Below are 14,580 nucleotides of genomic sequence, written 5' to 3' on the forward strand. Positions count from 1 at the left end.
CCCATTCTTAAAATGTCTTCACTCTAGTCTTCCTATGCCATTACAAAGTATTTCCATCACTTCGTTTAGGCAACAACAAAAAAATCCGTCGCCTGTTCCTTTAAGACGGTCTCCAAAGTTTAGCGTATGACGTCAACTTTGGCTTATCCATAACGCGAGGCGATCCAGTGGCGGAGAAGGGAATCTGAACGGCGGGAGAGACAGGTGAATTTAAAACTGGACGTGAGCGCTTCAGTATCAGGGGGGAGATACACACATTACAGGTGAGACGTTTTAAAAAGAGATTATGAAAACTGCTGTTGTCCTCCCCGAGTTAAATATATTTTTAACAGGAATGTGAAATGGGAATAGGAAGATAAGCCTACTGTATAGAAAAAAACGGAATAGTTCACATTAAAATAGGTGCATTTAGCTATAATTCAAAAAGTATTGTGATAATGAGAGTTTTATATTGTTTTAAGCAGGAAAAAACCTATGTGTGCTGTAAGAAATAGGACTTAACTTTGTCAAATCAATGAACTACCTCAATGGCAGGGTGTCTTTTCTGTTGAAAAATAAAATAATATGCTGGAGAATTGTATGGCTACATTGCTGTAGAAGTGTAGAATTGTCTCTTTCACAGTTTTCTATTTGCATCATCTTGGCAGGAAATGCATGTTCAGTGATCGTCATATTTTTTCTTCTTCATTTGAATGAACTGCTAGGGTTGAGCAATGGACCATGCACGAACAATTTACCACACATTTATTTAGTCGTTTTCATGGTTATTTTCATGATTTTTTTATTTATTTATATACATATTGCATTGCGTATGCCCTACTTAGTGGCTTATTGCACGAAAAGTCACTAATTCCATGGAAATATGCCAAATGAAATCAATATTATTTAGCATATAATAACCGATTTAGTGCTTTCTGAGGTTCATGTTAACTTTTGCAGTAATGGGTTATTTGGCACACTGCCTCTTTTGTGTTTTTATTTCCACAGAGAATCAATGAAGATGAACACAGAGGAAAAACAAGAGCTCAAGTCATCACAAGATGAAACGATGGGTATGACAGCTTTTTTCAACGTAGAACTTTCACCCTAATTTAGGCTAATCATCTTTATTGTTGCAAAAATGATGTTGTGCACAGTGCAATCGTCATAAATTGACTTACAAAAAAAAAAATGATGCCCCAAAAAAAACGCAAACGGTTTGAGATGTATGTTAGGCTCGGTATTAAAGACTAAGATGGCGATGGTCTCTTCACAGACGTTAGCAGCGCCGTGACAGATGAGATGCCACAGGCAGAGGAGGAGGAGAGAGGAGAAGGGGCAGGGGAGAGACAAGGAGAGGAAGAGGAGGCCCCAGGGAAGACCTCAGAGAGTGGAATGGAGTGCTCAGAACACACAGGAAACGAGGGAATTACAGGTACAAAACACGTGTTGATGAGAACATTGTCCCAAAACCATGCTGTATTGACTAGTTTACCCACTTGTGTTCAATACTCAACTGACCAATGGGATGAAATGCACAAGCCATTGGGCTTAACAGAGGCTGTGAACAAAGGAGGTCAGACGCCCAAGACCACCAAAGTGTTAACCAGTCATTGACTCCATTTTACAACCTGAGTTAGAGGAGTTGCTGGTAACACTTTATTTTAAGGGTCTGTAAAAAAAACAATTTATAAGGCATTTATTAATCATTACTTCCACATTTATAAACCATTTATGAATCATTACTAATCATAAATATACATGCGTTTTATTTGCAGTCCCTAATCTAAAGTGAGCACAATTGATACTTTATGTGTACTTTATACATGTTTTAGGTGAGCAGTGTAATATCTCACAAAAAGACGGGCATGCCATTGGTAGACATTCCTGCAGTACATGGCAAAATAATCGGCACACAACACAGGATGTTTAAGGAAATATATATATACATGTGTGAATAACTAACTTACTAACATTTACAGATGTGGGAGTAATGATAAATAAAATGGTGAATAAAAACTGTTTTTAAATGCCTTATAAATGGTTTATTATGGCCCCTTAAATAAAGTGTTACCGGTGTGGTGTAAGTCTGCTGGAGCTACTACTGGAGGCCATGCGCTTCCTTATTTTAGTATTTTGCCACAGCTACACAGTCGGGGTGTAACCCTGTAGCTCTGAATTTCTACTGAAGCGCGCCCTGCGGTTCACTGCGCTCAGGCCCTGGACTCTATATGGGGCCTCTCTCTGTTTCCATCGCACCTCTGAGCGCTTTTCATGACAAGGAAGAGCATCAGCCACCGCTGAGACCACAATGTGGTTTCTGGATGGAATATAACTTGAGTCTCGACAGCGGTTGGTTGACTCTCAGCAGGGACAGGCATTGCAGGCCAGAGCCCAGGACTTGACGTGTACACAGGTGCAGTTGTAGGATATATAGACTGTAGGACTTAGGGGATAGCCAATACAACTGCAGGGCTTGGGATTTACTTGTATGGTATGAGGTGCACACTTGCAGGGTTTGGGTCTTAAACTTGCAATGCTTGGGGTGTAGGCCTACTCTTGCAGGACTTATTGGTGTGGGGCTTGGCGATATGGCCCAAATATCATTTCACTATATTTTTCTCATTTTTGATGGTATGGCGACATTTGACAGAATTGTATGTTTCTGAACAATACAAGTTCCAAAGATGTTTTAGAAGTAGGACATGACCCTAGAATGGCAACAAATTCTGGTTTTTATTCGTGATCAAACTAGGACAATACTGACAGTGAAGTAGTCCATTTGTTGAACTTTTAAGTTATTTAGCACTGTATGAAAAACATCTTTAAATATGGTATTTGATAAATCCATACCGGTATGTAGGTATTCACAATATAGCACCCAGCCCTATATAAGTTATGCACTTTTAAGGACTTGGGTTGCACACTTGCGTGGTTTGGGGTATACACTTCTAACTTGAAAAGGCAATGCTACACTTATGGGGAGGGCTATGCTCTCAATCTGTACGACCAGAAGAAGATGAAGCGTGGCTGTTGTTTTCTTTTCTTCAACGTTGACTGAGAGGTTTCTCTATGCCGCTTTGTCCCTGCCCTGGTTCTGGTTTCTGAGCATTGAAAGGAAATGCCTTGCTGTTATCTACGAAAAACATCTCCTAAATCTTTCTCTGGCAGTCTGCCTTGTCCTAAATTCGCCTAACAAAACTAGGAGACGGGCTGGTGTCAATATTATACAATATTCTAAGCGTAAATACAAATGTAGAAGTGGAGATGTGGCGTTTATCACAAAACCTTGTACAAGTTTCTGTCTGATGATTGGCCCCGTGGAGCTCTGCTAACCCAGCTAGCATATTTGGTGCTTTGGAAGTTGTGGAAATGTACAGTACCAGTCAAAAGTTTGGACACACCTACTCATTCAAGGATTTTTCTTTATTTTACTATTTCCTACATTGTAGAATAATAGTGAAGACATCAAAACTATGCAATAACACATATGGAATCATGTAGTAACCAAAAAAGTGTTAAACAAATTCTTCAAGGTAGCCACCTTTTGCCTTGATGACAGCGTTGCACAGTCTTGGCATTCTCTCAACCAGCTTCATGAGGTAGTCACCTGGTATGCATTTCAATTAACAGCTGTGCCTTGTTAAAAGTTCATTTGTGGAATTTCTTTCCTTCTTAATACGTTTGAGCACATCAGTTGTGTTGTGACAAGGTAGGGGTGGTAAAAGACAAAGTCCATATTATGGCAAGAACAGCTCAAATAAGCAAACAGTCCATCATTAATTTAAGACACAAAGGTCAGTCAATGCGGAACATTTCAAGAACTTTGAAAGTTTCTTCAAGTGCAGTCACAAAAACCATCAAGTGCTATGATGAAACTGTCCCTCATGAGGACCGCCACAGGAAAGGAAGACCCAGAGTTACTTCTGCTGCAGAGCATACGTTCATTAGAGTTAACAGCAGCCCAAAAAGAGTTCATGTAACAGACACATCTCAACATCAACTGTTCAGAAGAGACTGCGTGATTCAGGCCTTAATGGTCTTATTGCTGCAAAGAAACCACTACTAAAGGATACCAATAATAAGAAGAGACTTGCTTGGGCCAAGAAACAAGATCAATGGACATCAGACCGGTGGGAGCCTGTCCTTTGGTCTGATGAGTCCAAATTTGAGATTTTTGGTTCCAACCGCCGTGCCTTTGTGAGACGCAGGGTATATGAATGGATGATGTGTGGTTCCCACCGTGAAGCATGGAGGAGGTGGTGTGATGGTGACACTGTCAGTGATTTATTTATAATTTAAGGCACGCTTAACCAACATGGCTACCACAGCATTTTGTAGCAATACGACATCCCATCTTGTTTGCGCTTAGTGGGACTATCATTTGTTTTTCAACAGGACAATGACCCAAAACACACCTCCAGGCTGTGCAAGGGATATTTGTCCAAGAAGGAGAATGATGGAGTGCTGCATCAGATAACCTGGCCTCCACAATCACCCGGCCTCAACCCATTTGAGATGGTTTGGGATGAGTTGGACCGCAGAGTGAAGGAAAAGCAGCCAACAAGTGCTCAGCATATGTGGGAACTCGTTCAAGACTGTTGGATAAGCATTCCAGGTGAAGCTGGTTGAGAGAATGCCAAGAGTGTGCAAAGTTGTCATGGTTAATTTGAAGAATAAAAAATATATTTTGATTTGTTTAAAAAAAAATTGGTCACTACATGATTCTAAATGTGTTATTTCATAGTTTTGATGTCTTCACTATTATTCTACAACGTAGAAAATGGTTAAAACAAATAAGAAAAACCCTTGAATGAGTAGATTTGTCCAAATTTTTGACTTGTACTGTATATTTTCAGTTTCACATTGGTTGTGGGAACGAAGCCATATGTTTCCTGACTGGTAAAACTGAAAGTTTTTTAAATGCTATGAGAATGTTTTATTTTTAAGTTGCAGGGAGGTTATGAGAATGTTTTACTCTGGTTCCTTGAAAGTTTTCCTGGGAGGTTTTATGAAAGCTCTGAGAATTGAAATGATAGGTTATTTGGAGGCTTTTTAATAACTTCCTTAAACCTTTCACCTGAATGTTTCAATAACACTTAATAACACTGCTATCTTATTGTGGGTTAACTTTTTTGAAATCCAAGCACAGATAAGACACATGAAAATCCATTTCCTTATGAAGCAGTACTTATGCAAACACCTTTATTTTTTATTGTGACACACCATCAGTGAAGATTTGAACCAATAATCTTCTGTTCTCTAACCATGGAATTAGTCCACTGCGCCACCAGGATGGAGCTAGCATACCATGCAAGCACTCATTAAGATCAGGTGTGGCCAATTAGTGGGCACGGCCAACACACCTGAACACCATTAACAAGGTAGAGTTTAGAGAGAGTTTTGTTGATGCTGAGGGCGGAATGTAAATGTACATCTCTGAACGTTACGAAAGTGTTCTTGTGTTTTTTATGGAAAGTTGTATGTTTTTAAATGACATTCTTAGAACCTTCTCTGAACATTACAACATTTTGGTTCTCGGAACAATTTGAGAACATGTCTTTTCAATAGAACCATGAGGAAACTTGTAGGAAACGTAATTGCTGACATACTGAAATTCCCACAGAAGAACATTGTTTCTTAATGTTCTTGGAACAATTTGAGAACATTACTTTAAATGGAACCACGAGGAAACCTGTAGGAAACGTTATATTGAAGTAATGAAATTCCTGAAGAAGAAAGTTGTTTCTTAAGTTTCTTAACATTCTCTCAACAATTTGAGAACATTCCCAATGTCAAACCATTTGGAGAACGTTCCTAGAACATTACTAACAGTGAAATAAAATGTAACCATGTTTGAACATTTAGAAAACATTCTGTTAAGGTAATGAAACACCAAGAAAATAATGTTTTTTTTTTGTCAAGTTCTAAATGTGCTGAGAATATTCCAAAGCCTAGCAACTATCCTGCACCATTCCCGGAAAGTTGTGGGAAGGTTGTGTGCAAAATAATCATAGAACAACCACGCTCTCACCAAGCTCTCTGAATCATCGGGTTCTCAGAATGCTGTGTTAGCTGGGAAGCTATTTATGTCCATATTTGCAGAAAACTGCATGTAGATTCATTAGATAGGTTTTACAACATAGACCGGCATTTTTCTCTTCGCACACTGGCAGTGAACAAAATACTAACTTTTGGGGCTTAAAGTGGCAATCGGCAGTAGAAACAATAACAAAGCCAGCTCCCCACCACTGGTTCGGTAAAAAGCCGAGGGATGGGACTGGAGAAATGTAATCACTCTCAAATTCATCGGGAGAGCTATGGATGCAAGGATTGACCATCTATGAGATCAAAATTATAGTTTTAACCATGTTTTGAGGCTATATAGGGTTTGTTTACATGTTCTTTGTTTACAAACATTGGAGTAAAACAAGCATATATTTTGGGCTCTGATGGGCTACGACAGTTGAATTAAGCTCATGAGGCATTTATAAGTTATATTCTTCAAGAATCTATGGGTACATATAATTAACTTATAAGTCCAAAAATGGATGGAGCAACTGCTGATTGCCCCTTTAAAGTCAGTCAGTCTGTTTATGAAACCGGTCAGCTAAAATAAGACTAGTCAAAAAGCAAAAAATACTGATTTCTTTAATGTTGTTTTACCACCATAGACCAGCCATAACTAGTTTCAATTTGCCCTAGGTGCTCATGAAGTCAAATAACCAAGGAGAGAAATATATTTAACCCTCTCTTTCTCTCCCCTCCTTCCTAGATGGGGTTCCTGTGAAAACTGAGAATGAAGAGTATGACGACAATGACGATCAGTACCCCAAGAGTGAAGAAGAAGGTGAACGAGACAATTACCTTTATGAAGAAGAGGAAGAGGAGGAGAAGGAAAGGGATGAGGAAGACGAAGGGGAGGGGGAAGGGGAGGAAGAGGGAGAAACCCTTAACGAACCACAGGACCTGTCTCTGGCAGATTATGTAAAGTATGAGAGCACAGGCCCGCAGGACGCCCACACTGACTCCTCATCGTACGCAGCAGAACCCCGCAGCCAGGCAGCAGGCAAGCTCAACTGTGACATCTGTGGCCTGTCCTGCGTCAGCATCAATGTGCTGCTCGTGCACAAGCGAAGCCACACCGGTGAGCAGAGTAACACAGCCAAACCAACCCTGACCTTAAATAATGTTTTTTTTATTTTTATAAACTCAGTAGATCAAGGTGTTTGATTAAAAGATTTGTGTTTCAATATGTACAGTGACTCGTGCGTCACACTCTGAATGGACACATTTAACTTTACATGCACTCTGCAATACTTGCCCTAGCACTGATAAAATGCCATTTCAACATCTGCTATAACACAGCAAGCACACTTCACTCAACTGTCTGCTTTATAACAAACCAAGTGTTAACTCCTATTCAGTCACAGTACTACAGAGTAATACATACGAGTTCACGTACCACAGTAGCTCAACTATGCGCTACATAACTACTGTATCAGTAAGTCTTGGCGGTGTTGACCCGAGTTTCTCCATGGCGTGGGATCCCTCTGTTTTTCCCTACACCCAGGTGAACGTCCGTTCCACTGCAGCCAGTGTGGCGCCTCCTTCACCCAGAAGGGAAACCTGCTTCGCCACATCAAACTGCACTCCGGGGAGAAGCCCTTCAAGTGCCCGATGTGCAGCTACGCCTGCCGCAGACGAGACGCCCTCAGCGGACACCTGCGCACTCACTCAAGTACCTATCCACCATCTGTGTGCCACCTGCGTTTACATATGTATAACCACACATGCATCTCATAATAACACAAACTCAGGTATTTTCCACCTGTTCGCACTTACTTACACACGTGCACAAAATATATGCGTACACATGCAAACACACACACACACACACGTAAGTACCTATAACCTGTCTGCACACAGTTATTTAGATATACGTTGATATCATGTTGGGGCTGTCAGTGACGTTCATTTAAAGGAGGTTCTTGAGGCCTCCCGAGTGGCGCATACCCGGGTTCATTTCCCGGGCTGTGCCCCAACTGGGCCGTGTCCGAGAGTCCCATAGGACTGCGCACAATTGGCCCAGCGTCGTCCGGGTTAGGGGATGGTTTGACCGGTGGGGCTTTACTTGGCTCATTGCGCTCTAGCGACTTACAGTGACGGGTCGAGTGCCTGCAGGTTGACCCCGGTCATCAGGTGAACAGTGTTTCCTCTGACGCATTGGTGCGGCTGGCTTCCGGGTTAAGCTGGCAGGTGTTCAGGAGCGTGGTTTGGCGGGTCATGTTTCGGAGAACGCGTGCCTCGACCTTCGCCTCCCGAGCCCGTTGGGGAGTTGCAGCGATGAGACCAGATCGAAATTGGTGAGAAAAAGGGAGTGAAATACAACCTCAAAAAATAAAGGGAGGTTCTTGCAGAGATCGCAGTTGCCCCATTATTTAACAACAGCCTCAGTAAGCAAAGGGTATGATGGTTTGAAGTGGGAGTTTGTAGTTTTAACTGAAACTCTTTTCTCACAGTAGAGAAGCCCTACAAGTGCAACCACTGCGGTCGCAGTTACAAGCAGCGCAGCTCCCTTGAAGAGCACCGAGAGAGGTGCCATGTGTACATCCAGAACAAAGGCAACGCTGAGAGAGGTGAGAGGCCCTGGAACACTCCTCCCTACCCTCAGTTACACACACACACTTCAGACACACACATACACACTTACACAAATGCACTTTAGACATACACACATACACACTTTGCTCATGCAATCACACACACACACACACATACACACATACAACATTCGCAGGCACTCACACGCAGATGTGTGCACATTCTGTTGTCTACTCACACATTTGTGCATACACACATACACATTTGTGCACACATACACACATACACATTTGCTGGCTGCAGAGTTGTGTAGCTTCATTCCATCTAGTTCATGGTCGTAAGTTGCCCCACCATTACAGCTAAATAGGTTGTGGCTGTTGCGGTGGGAGACGTTGTGTTGTAAGGACACCAGAGGGGAAGTCAGTCAGAAGAGATGTAGGACAAACGTCTCGGTGTCCTGTTCTGACTGCACCCCCCCCCCCCCCCACCCCAGAAGTCTGTTTGCCAGCCATGGTGGACATTCAGGATGGTTGCGAAATATTAAATACCTAGTTGTTTTGTGGTCGGTTGAATGTCGTAAGTACGGCAGATAGATAGCGTGTGGTGTGGAAGCACATCCTCGACCTTGCGGTCTTCCTCCTGCAGGTCTCACTAGTCGATGAGGCAAAACACCAGGAAGTGAGGTCACGGGCTTTGTTATCTTGGCTGCGCTCACTGTTTTATTGGTTCCTCTGAGGGCGAGTTTCATTTTAAAGTCATTTTGTTTGTTAGTTCTGTAAAAGAAAAAGATCATTTCACAACCTCAAATGCTCGAGGCAGTAGACAGTTGCAGCACAGCGGACAGAAAGCACACACTCTGTCCTTGCTGTACCTCTGTACTGCTAAGAAACCTCTCTCTCTTTCTCTCTCTCTCTCTCTCTCTGTGTCTCTGTGTGTGTGGGTCTCTCAGCCGGTGAGGACGCCCACGTGTCCAGGACTACTCACATGGGCACGGAGCGCGCTCTGCTACTGGACAGATTGGCGAGCAACGTGGCCAAACGCAAGAGCTCTATGCCACAGAAGTTCACTGGTAAGACCAGTCTGACTCATTCCTCAACTGTCTTGCAGGCTGTCACCTTGGTAGGGTTAACTAGGTATGGGTGAGTGTGTAGGCGGTGAAAACTGCAGATGTTTTTGTTGTTGCTGTAGATGTAGTCATTCAAACAAAATGAGGAATTGCAATTTTCGATTTGATGATTCCTTTGTGACTAGACTGCTGGTTGCTTATTCTTTTGAGAATTTGCTAATTTGTCAATTCAATAGCAAGTGGATCAATTGTATGTCTGTGTGTAATGGGTCTCTGATTACTGGCTTCATTGCTGCACCTGTCAGGTTTTTACTATAATCTGACCCCTTGCTACTTGCTGCTGCTGCTGCTGTTATCGTATTCGTGTTTACTGTCAGTTGCACTTAATTAAAACAAATGTACGTTTTCATGATATATATATATTTTTTAAAGTGTGTCATATTGTTGTCTGTCTAAGCTACATGTCTGTCTGTCTGTCTTTTTCGCTCTCTGTCTATCTGTCTCTCTATCTATGCAGTTCTCCTGTCCCCCCCTTGCTCTGCTTGCCCAAGCAGGAATTCTGGGCAGAACGCCAGCCTCATCTGCTGCACCGCGCCATAGGGTGGTAAACCACTGCCCTAATTTCCCTGCCTCATGTATATGTTAGGTGGGTATGGTTAACCACGCATAGGAATAGAATGCCAATAACATGAAGCAATCGTGGGAGATGTGCCTTTTGCACACTGGAACACTCTCACACACAAACGGACGAGTATAAACATCCAAGTCGTAGTGCTTCATTGAAACTTCTGCACTACTACTACTACTGCTGAGTGTTTGAAAACCGTCCGTTTCAGTAAATGAGTGATTTGTCATCACGTTGACTTCCCAAACCCTAAGGCGTTGTACCCATTTCCAATACCCAGGTCACACTTTCTTGTCAAGCGTCTCCGCTTATCATGGAGTGTTTCGTTTCAGAATTCGAGGCGCTGCAAAGAAACAGCAAAGCTGTCTGGCCTAAAGAGATCCTCCTGTCACCCATCACCCTGACAAATGAACTGAAATCTTGCAATATAACGACCACAGGAGGAAAAGAAAGGTGGTGTGTTCGACCACAGGGTTGAAAAACAGACGAGAGCGCGAAACGTGAGCAGATGCCTCCGTCTCCTCTTGTGGTGGAACAGCAGCTGCAGCCGTGGAGACTGAGAGGCCTCTTCGTCTCCTCCTCATCTCTGTGTCTGAGTCCCAAATGGCACCCTATTCCCTGTAGTTCACCAAATGGCGCCCTATTCCATTGTGCATTGTATAGAACAGGGTGACGTTTGGGACACAGATCTCTTGTTCTGTCACGCCCTCTTAGTGTTCGTTCTGTGGTAGGAAGCTCGTTTATCTACAGGGTCAGCGGCTGCCTGCTAGTTCTCCATTGCACGAGCTATCAAGATTTCAATTGTACAAAATGTGCTTTTTATCTTCAAGTGTGACCAAGCTTGCTCCTTTGCTGCTGATGCTCCTTATGGTTAGTGGAGGTGGCTATCTTGTGGCTCCCTCTCCACTGCACGTCTCTGGCTCTTTTCTGAGAGCAAAATGGTTACTGCAGAGCCATTTATATAGAGATATATGTGTGTGGTAGACAGAGATATACAGTTTATGTATTTTTGGCTCTGGGTTAGTGGCCCCACCTGCACAGTGCTGAGTGAGTGAATGCTGAGGTGTCTCTCTCTGTGTGGGTGATCCAGGGGACAACGGCGTGTGTCTGGACCTGAGCTTCAACAGGGAGCTGATCCACCGCTCTGACGTCATGGACCCTCCGCTCACCTCCCCAGGATCCGAGAACCACCACAGCCACCAGCCCCTCTACACAGGCCAGGACCCTGACTCTGCCTACCCCCACAGGGCCTACCCCATCCCCCTGAGCCGCGCTGACATGAGCCCCCTGGCCCTCACCAATGGTCACAAGCTGGAGCAGCAGCAGAGCACTGGTCTCGCCTACCTGCCCCGGCCCAGCCAGGGCCACCCTAGCATGGACACACTCCAAACCGATCGGGCCCAGCTCTCCCAGCCTCTCATCTACAGCCTGGGGCACCTGCTGGGGCCCAGTCCCCACAACAGCCTCCCACGCCCCCATAGCCAGGCTCACGCGCTCCCCATGCCCCCCATAGAGGCTCTGAGGGTGGTAAGGAGCGAGGGGGAGGTAGGGGTTGGGGTAGGTACAGGAGCGGGGGCGGTGTACCCCTGCGGTCACTGCAGGGTGTGGTTTCTGGACTACGTCATGTTCACCATCCACATGGGCTGCCACGGCTTCCGTGACCCACTGGAGTGCAATGTATGTGGCCACCGCAGCCGGGACCGCTATGAGTTCTCCTCACACATTGCGCGCGGCGAGCACCGCCTGGAGTTGAAGTAGTATAGACACATTTGCACGTGAACACACACATACACCCATACATGTAGTCAGACTCCTAAACGGAATAATGCATACACATTTATACACTTACACACATGAATTGTGTACAAACATTACATACACACAAAAATAATCTCAGGGACTTTCCTTTTTGTTTTTAATTAGCACCAGTATTACCACACACACACACACACACACAAGGAAAAGTAGCATTTAAAATGTTTTATAGAGGATAATCATGCTTGACTCAAGTGCCAACGTTTATTTATGACAAATAACAGTGTCAAAAGTAAAAGAAATCAGGATTATCTGAAAGATAATCATTTGATCAATAGTTATTTTTCTATCTATGTTTTATGTGGGACTACATTTTATTCTACTTCACTAAGCCGCAGAATAACTTTTCTACAGAAATATATATGTGTTCATTTTATTTTTGGTGACTATTCAACAGAAGTGTCAATATAAAGGGGGTAATTGGCAGTCAATATTTGGCATTACCTTTGCCGTGCCTGCTGCTTTTAGGTTGGGATATACTACAGTGTGTCCAAATATCCTCTGTATGTACAGCAGTAGCAGTAGGACATAGTACTGAGTACATTTTACGTTCACTGTAAGCTGACTGACAGACTCTGCTGTACATTTTGTTTTCCTTGTAAACTGTACTGAGGTTCAAAAATAAAAACTAGTTCATTCAAGCTAATCTGGTCATTGTGTGGACTGTGTACCTTGTGAAAGAAACAGCAAGAGCCACCGCAGCGAAAGAGCATCTTCTTAATACAGACTAAAACAGATCCTTATGATCTCAAAGTTCATGTGTCTCGTTTTAGGCTGTAGTTTGAGAAGTTCACAGCTTCAAAGAAAGGCAGCACTTCACAGTACACTCCCCTCTTCACAACTCCTCAAAGTCAAACTGTTGCTATGAAGACTTGCTGTGAGAGACTGCTCTGTAGACATGTTCTGTGGCTCTGCTGAAGCATGTCTGTCCCATAGAGGGGACATTATTGCACAAATAGACAATCATTAATAAAGAGCATGTAGGATTGATAGTAGGACTTATAATTGATTTCCGCTTGATTCATTTTTCATTAATACCAAGGTTTAGGCTGTATTTTATGTACATACAGTGTGATTATAATGGGGAACTGTGCTTGCATATAAAAGTTGGCTAAAGATATGGCCGGTCAGAGCAAAATGTAAAAACACACTTGATTTGATTTGGGAGAAAGTTCCAATCACATTATGGGATTTTGAGATCCATTGTCCAACCCGGAGGCTGGGGCTGATAGATTTCATTCTGCTTTTGTTTTTACTCGAAGACGCCCTCTGGTGGCCAAAGGTAGGCCACTATTGTGGTTCGTCACCCAGTCAATAGTCTTGTTCTCCTGCTACAGTACATGTCTTCAGTTCCACTTAATATGAAACTAGAAGTCTGGCACACAATAAGCAATTCCTAAAGTGCAGAAGGTCCCTTAGGAGAGAACTTGCCTACCCCAATCCAGATAAGAAATCCTCAAACCAATCGAAACTGCTTCTGTCCACCTTCACCTGAGAGTATCAGTCAGTCACATCAGTAACCTTAGGGTCAACTCACATACCTCATAACAACAGGTGTAGACTAACAGTGAAATGCTTACTTAGGGCTTTCCCAACAACGCAGAGAGAAAAAAATAATAACACAAGGAGTAAATACACAATAAGTAATGATAACTTGGCTATTTACACGGGGTACCAGTACCGAGTCGTTGTGCAGGGGTACGAACGAGGTCATTGAGGTAGATATGTACATATAGCTAGTCTTATCAGTAACAGTAAGCAGGCAATGCGTTGACGAGCCAGTCACATGTCAGACAGACCAGGGACACAGTCAGTCACGACTCACTGCTCAAGCCGGCGTCAGACCACCAGAACAGGTGTGATTCTCATCTCATCCAGCTGCTGACATCTCTTTATCTGTCCTTTCCATCAGCACTCACTTCCCCTTTCTCTCTCTCTCTCTCTCTCTCTCTCTCTCTCTCTCTCTCTCTCTCTCTCTCTCTCTCTCTGTGAGGAGTTGAGTGAAGAGACTTGTTACTTATAAAGCAGGCTGTGCTCTCAATGAATATGCCCAGATATATTTATCAGGTTGTTTGTTGTAAAGATGACAGGTCTGTATGTCTCTGCATTAAAAACAATGATGCAAAATAGATATTTGTCAATGTTGAGAGTAAACGGTAATACAAAACAACAGAACTGACTCCTATAGGTTGAAAGGGGAGTAAAGAAGGGTAGAGAGGTGGGGCGGGTGTCAATGGTAGAAAAGCATACATCCAGTCATTGTTTCTTCCCTCGTTTGATGACCCAGTCCTTTGTCTAACTTTCTCTATCTGCCCAAGTGTCCCTGTAACATTCCCTGTCTTACACAAGTTTAAAACAAGTTTACCCGGCAGCAATTGACTTACACAGACAGCAGTGGAGGCTGCTGAGAGGAGAACTGCTCATAATATTGCCTGGGAAACAGAGCAAATGTGTTTGATGTGTTTGATACCATTCCACTGATTCCGCTCCA

The 14,580-nt window shown here is 43.3% G+C and overlaps 1 protein-coding gene across 1 annotated transcript; it reads left to right on the forward strand.

Moving 5' to 3' along the window:
- The first annotated feature begins 172 nt into the window (after nt 1-172).
- On the forward strand, nt 173-12,730 carry LOC139424621 (zinc finger protein Aiolos-like). Its single transcript, XM_071176634.1, has 8 exons — nt 173-263; nt 988-1,052; nt 1,256-1,414; nt 6,755-7,126; nt 7,553-7,720; nt 8,502-8,618; nt 9,533-9,652; nt 11,365-12,730. Exons 2-8 carry the CDS (start codon nt 995-997, stop codon nt 12,030-12,032), a joined length of 1,662 nt encoding a protein of 553 aa, XP_071032735.1. The 5' UTR covers nt 173-263; nt 988-994; the 3' UTR covers nt 12,033-12,730.
- The last annotated feature ends 1,850 nt before the right edge of the window (nt 12,731-14,580 follow it).

This window comes from Oncorhynchus clarkii, chromosome 13, assembly GCF_045791955.1.
Source record: "Oncorhynchus clarkii lewisi isolate Uvic-CL-2024 chromosome 13, UVic_Ocla_1.0, whole genome shotgun sequence".
In the NCBI taxonomy this organism is placed as follows: domain Eukaryota; kingdom Metazoa; phylum Chordata; class Actinopteri; order Salmoniformes; family Salmonidae; genus Oncorhynchus; species Oncorhynchus clarkii.

Bases quoted from the DNA above. Each gene is read 5' to 3' on its own strand.
- LOC139424621 (XM_071176634.1), top strand. From the start codon at position 995: ATGAAGATGAACACAGAGGAAAAACAAGAGCTCAAGTCATCACAAGAT. The intron at 1,053-1,255 runs GTATGACAGCTT...GTCTCTTCACAG, and splicing joins ATCACAAGATGAAACGATGG to ACGTTAGCAGCGCCGTGACA. The intron at 7,127-7,552 runs GTGAGCAGAGTA...CCCTACACCCAG, and splicing joins GCACAAGCGAAGCCACACCG to GTGAACGTCCGTTCCACTGC.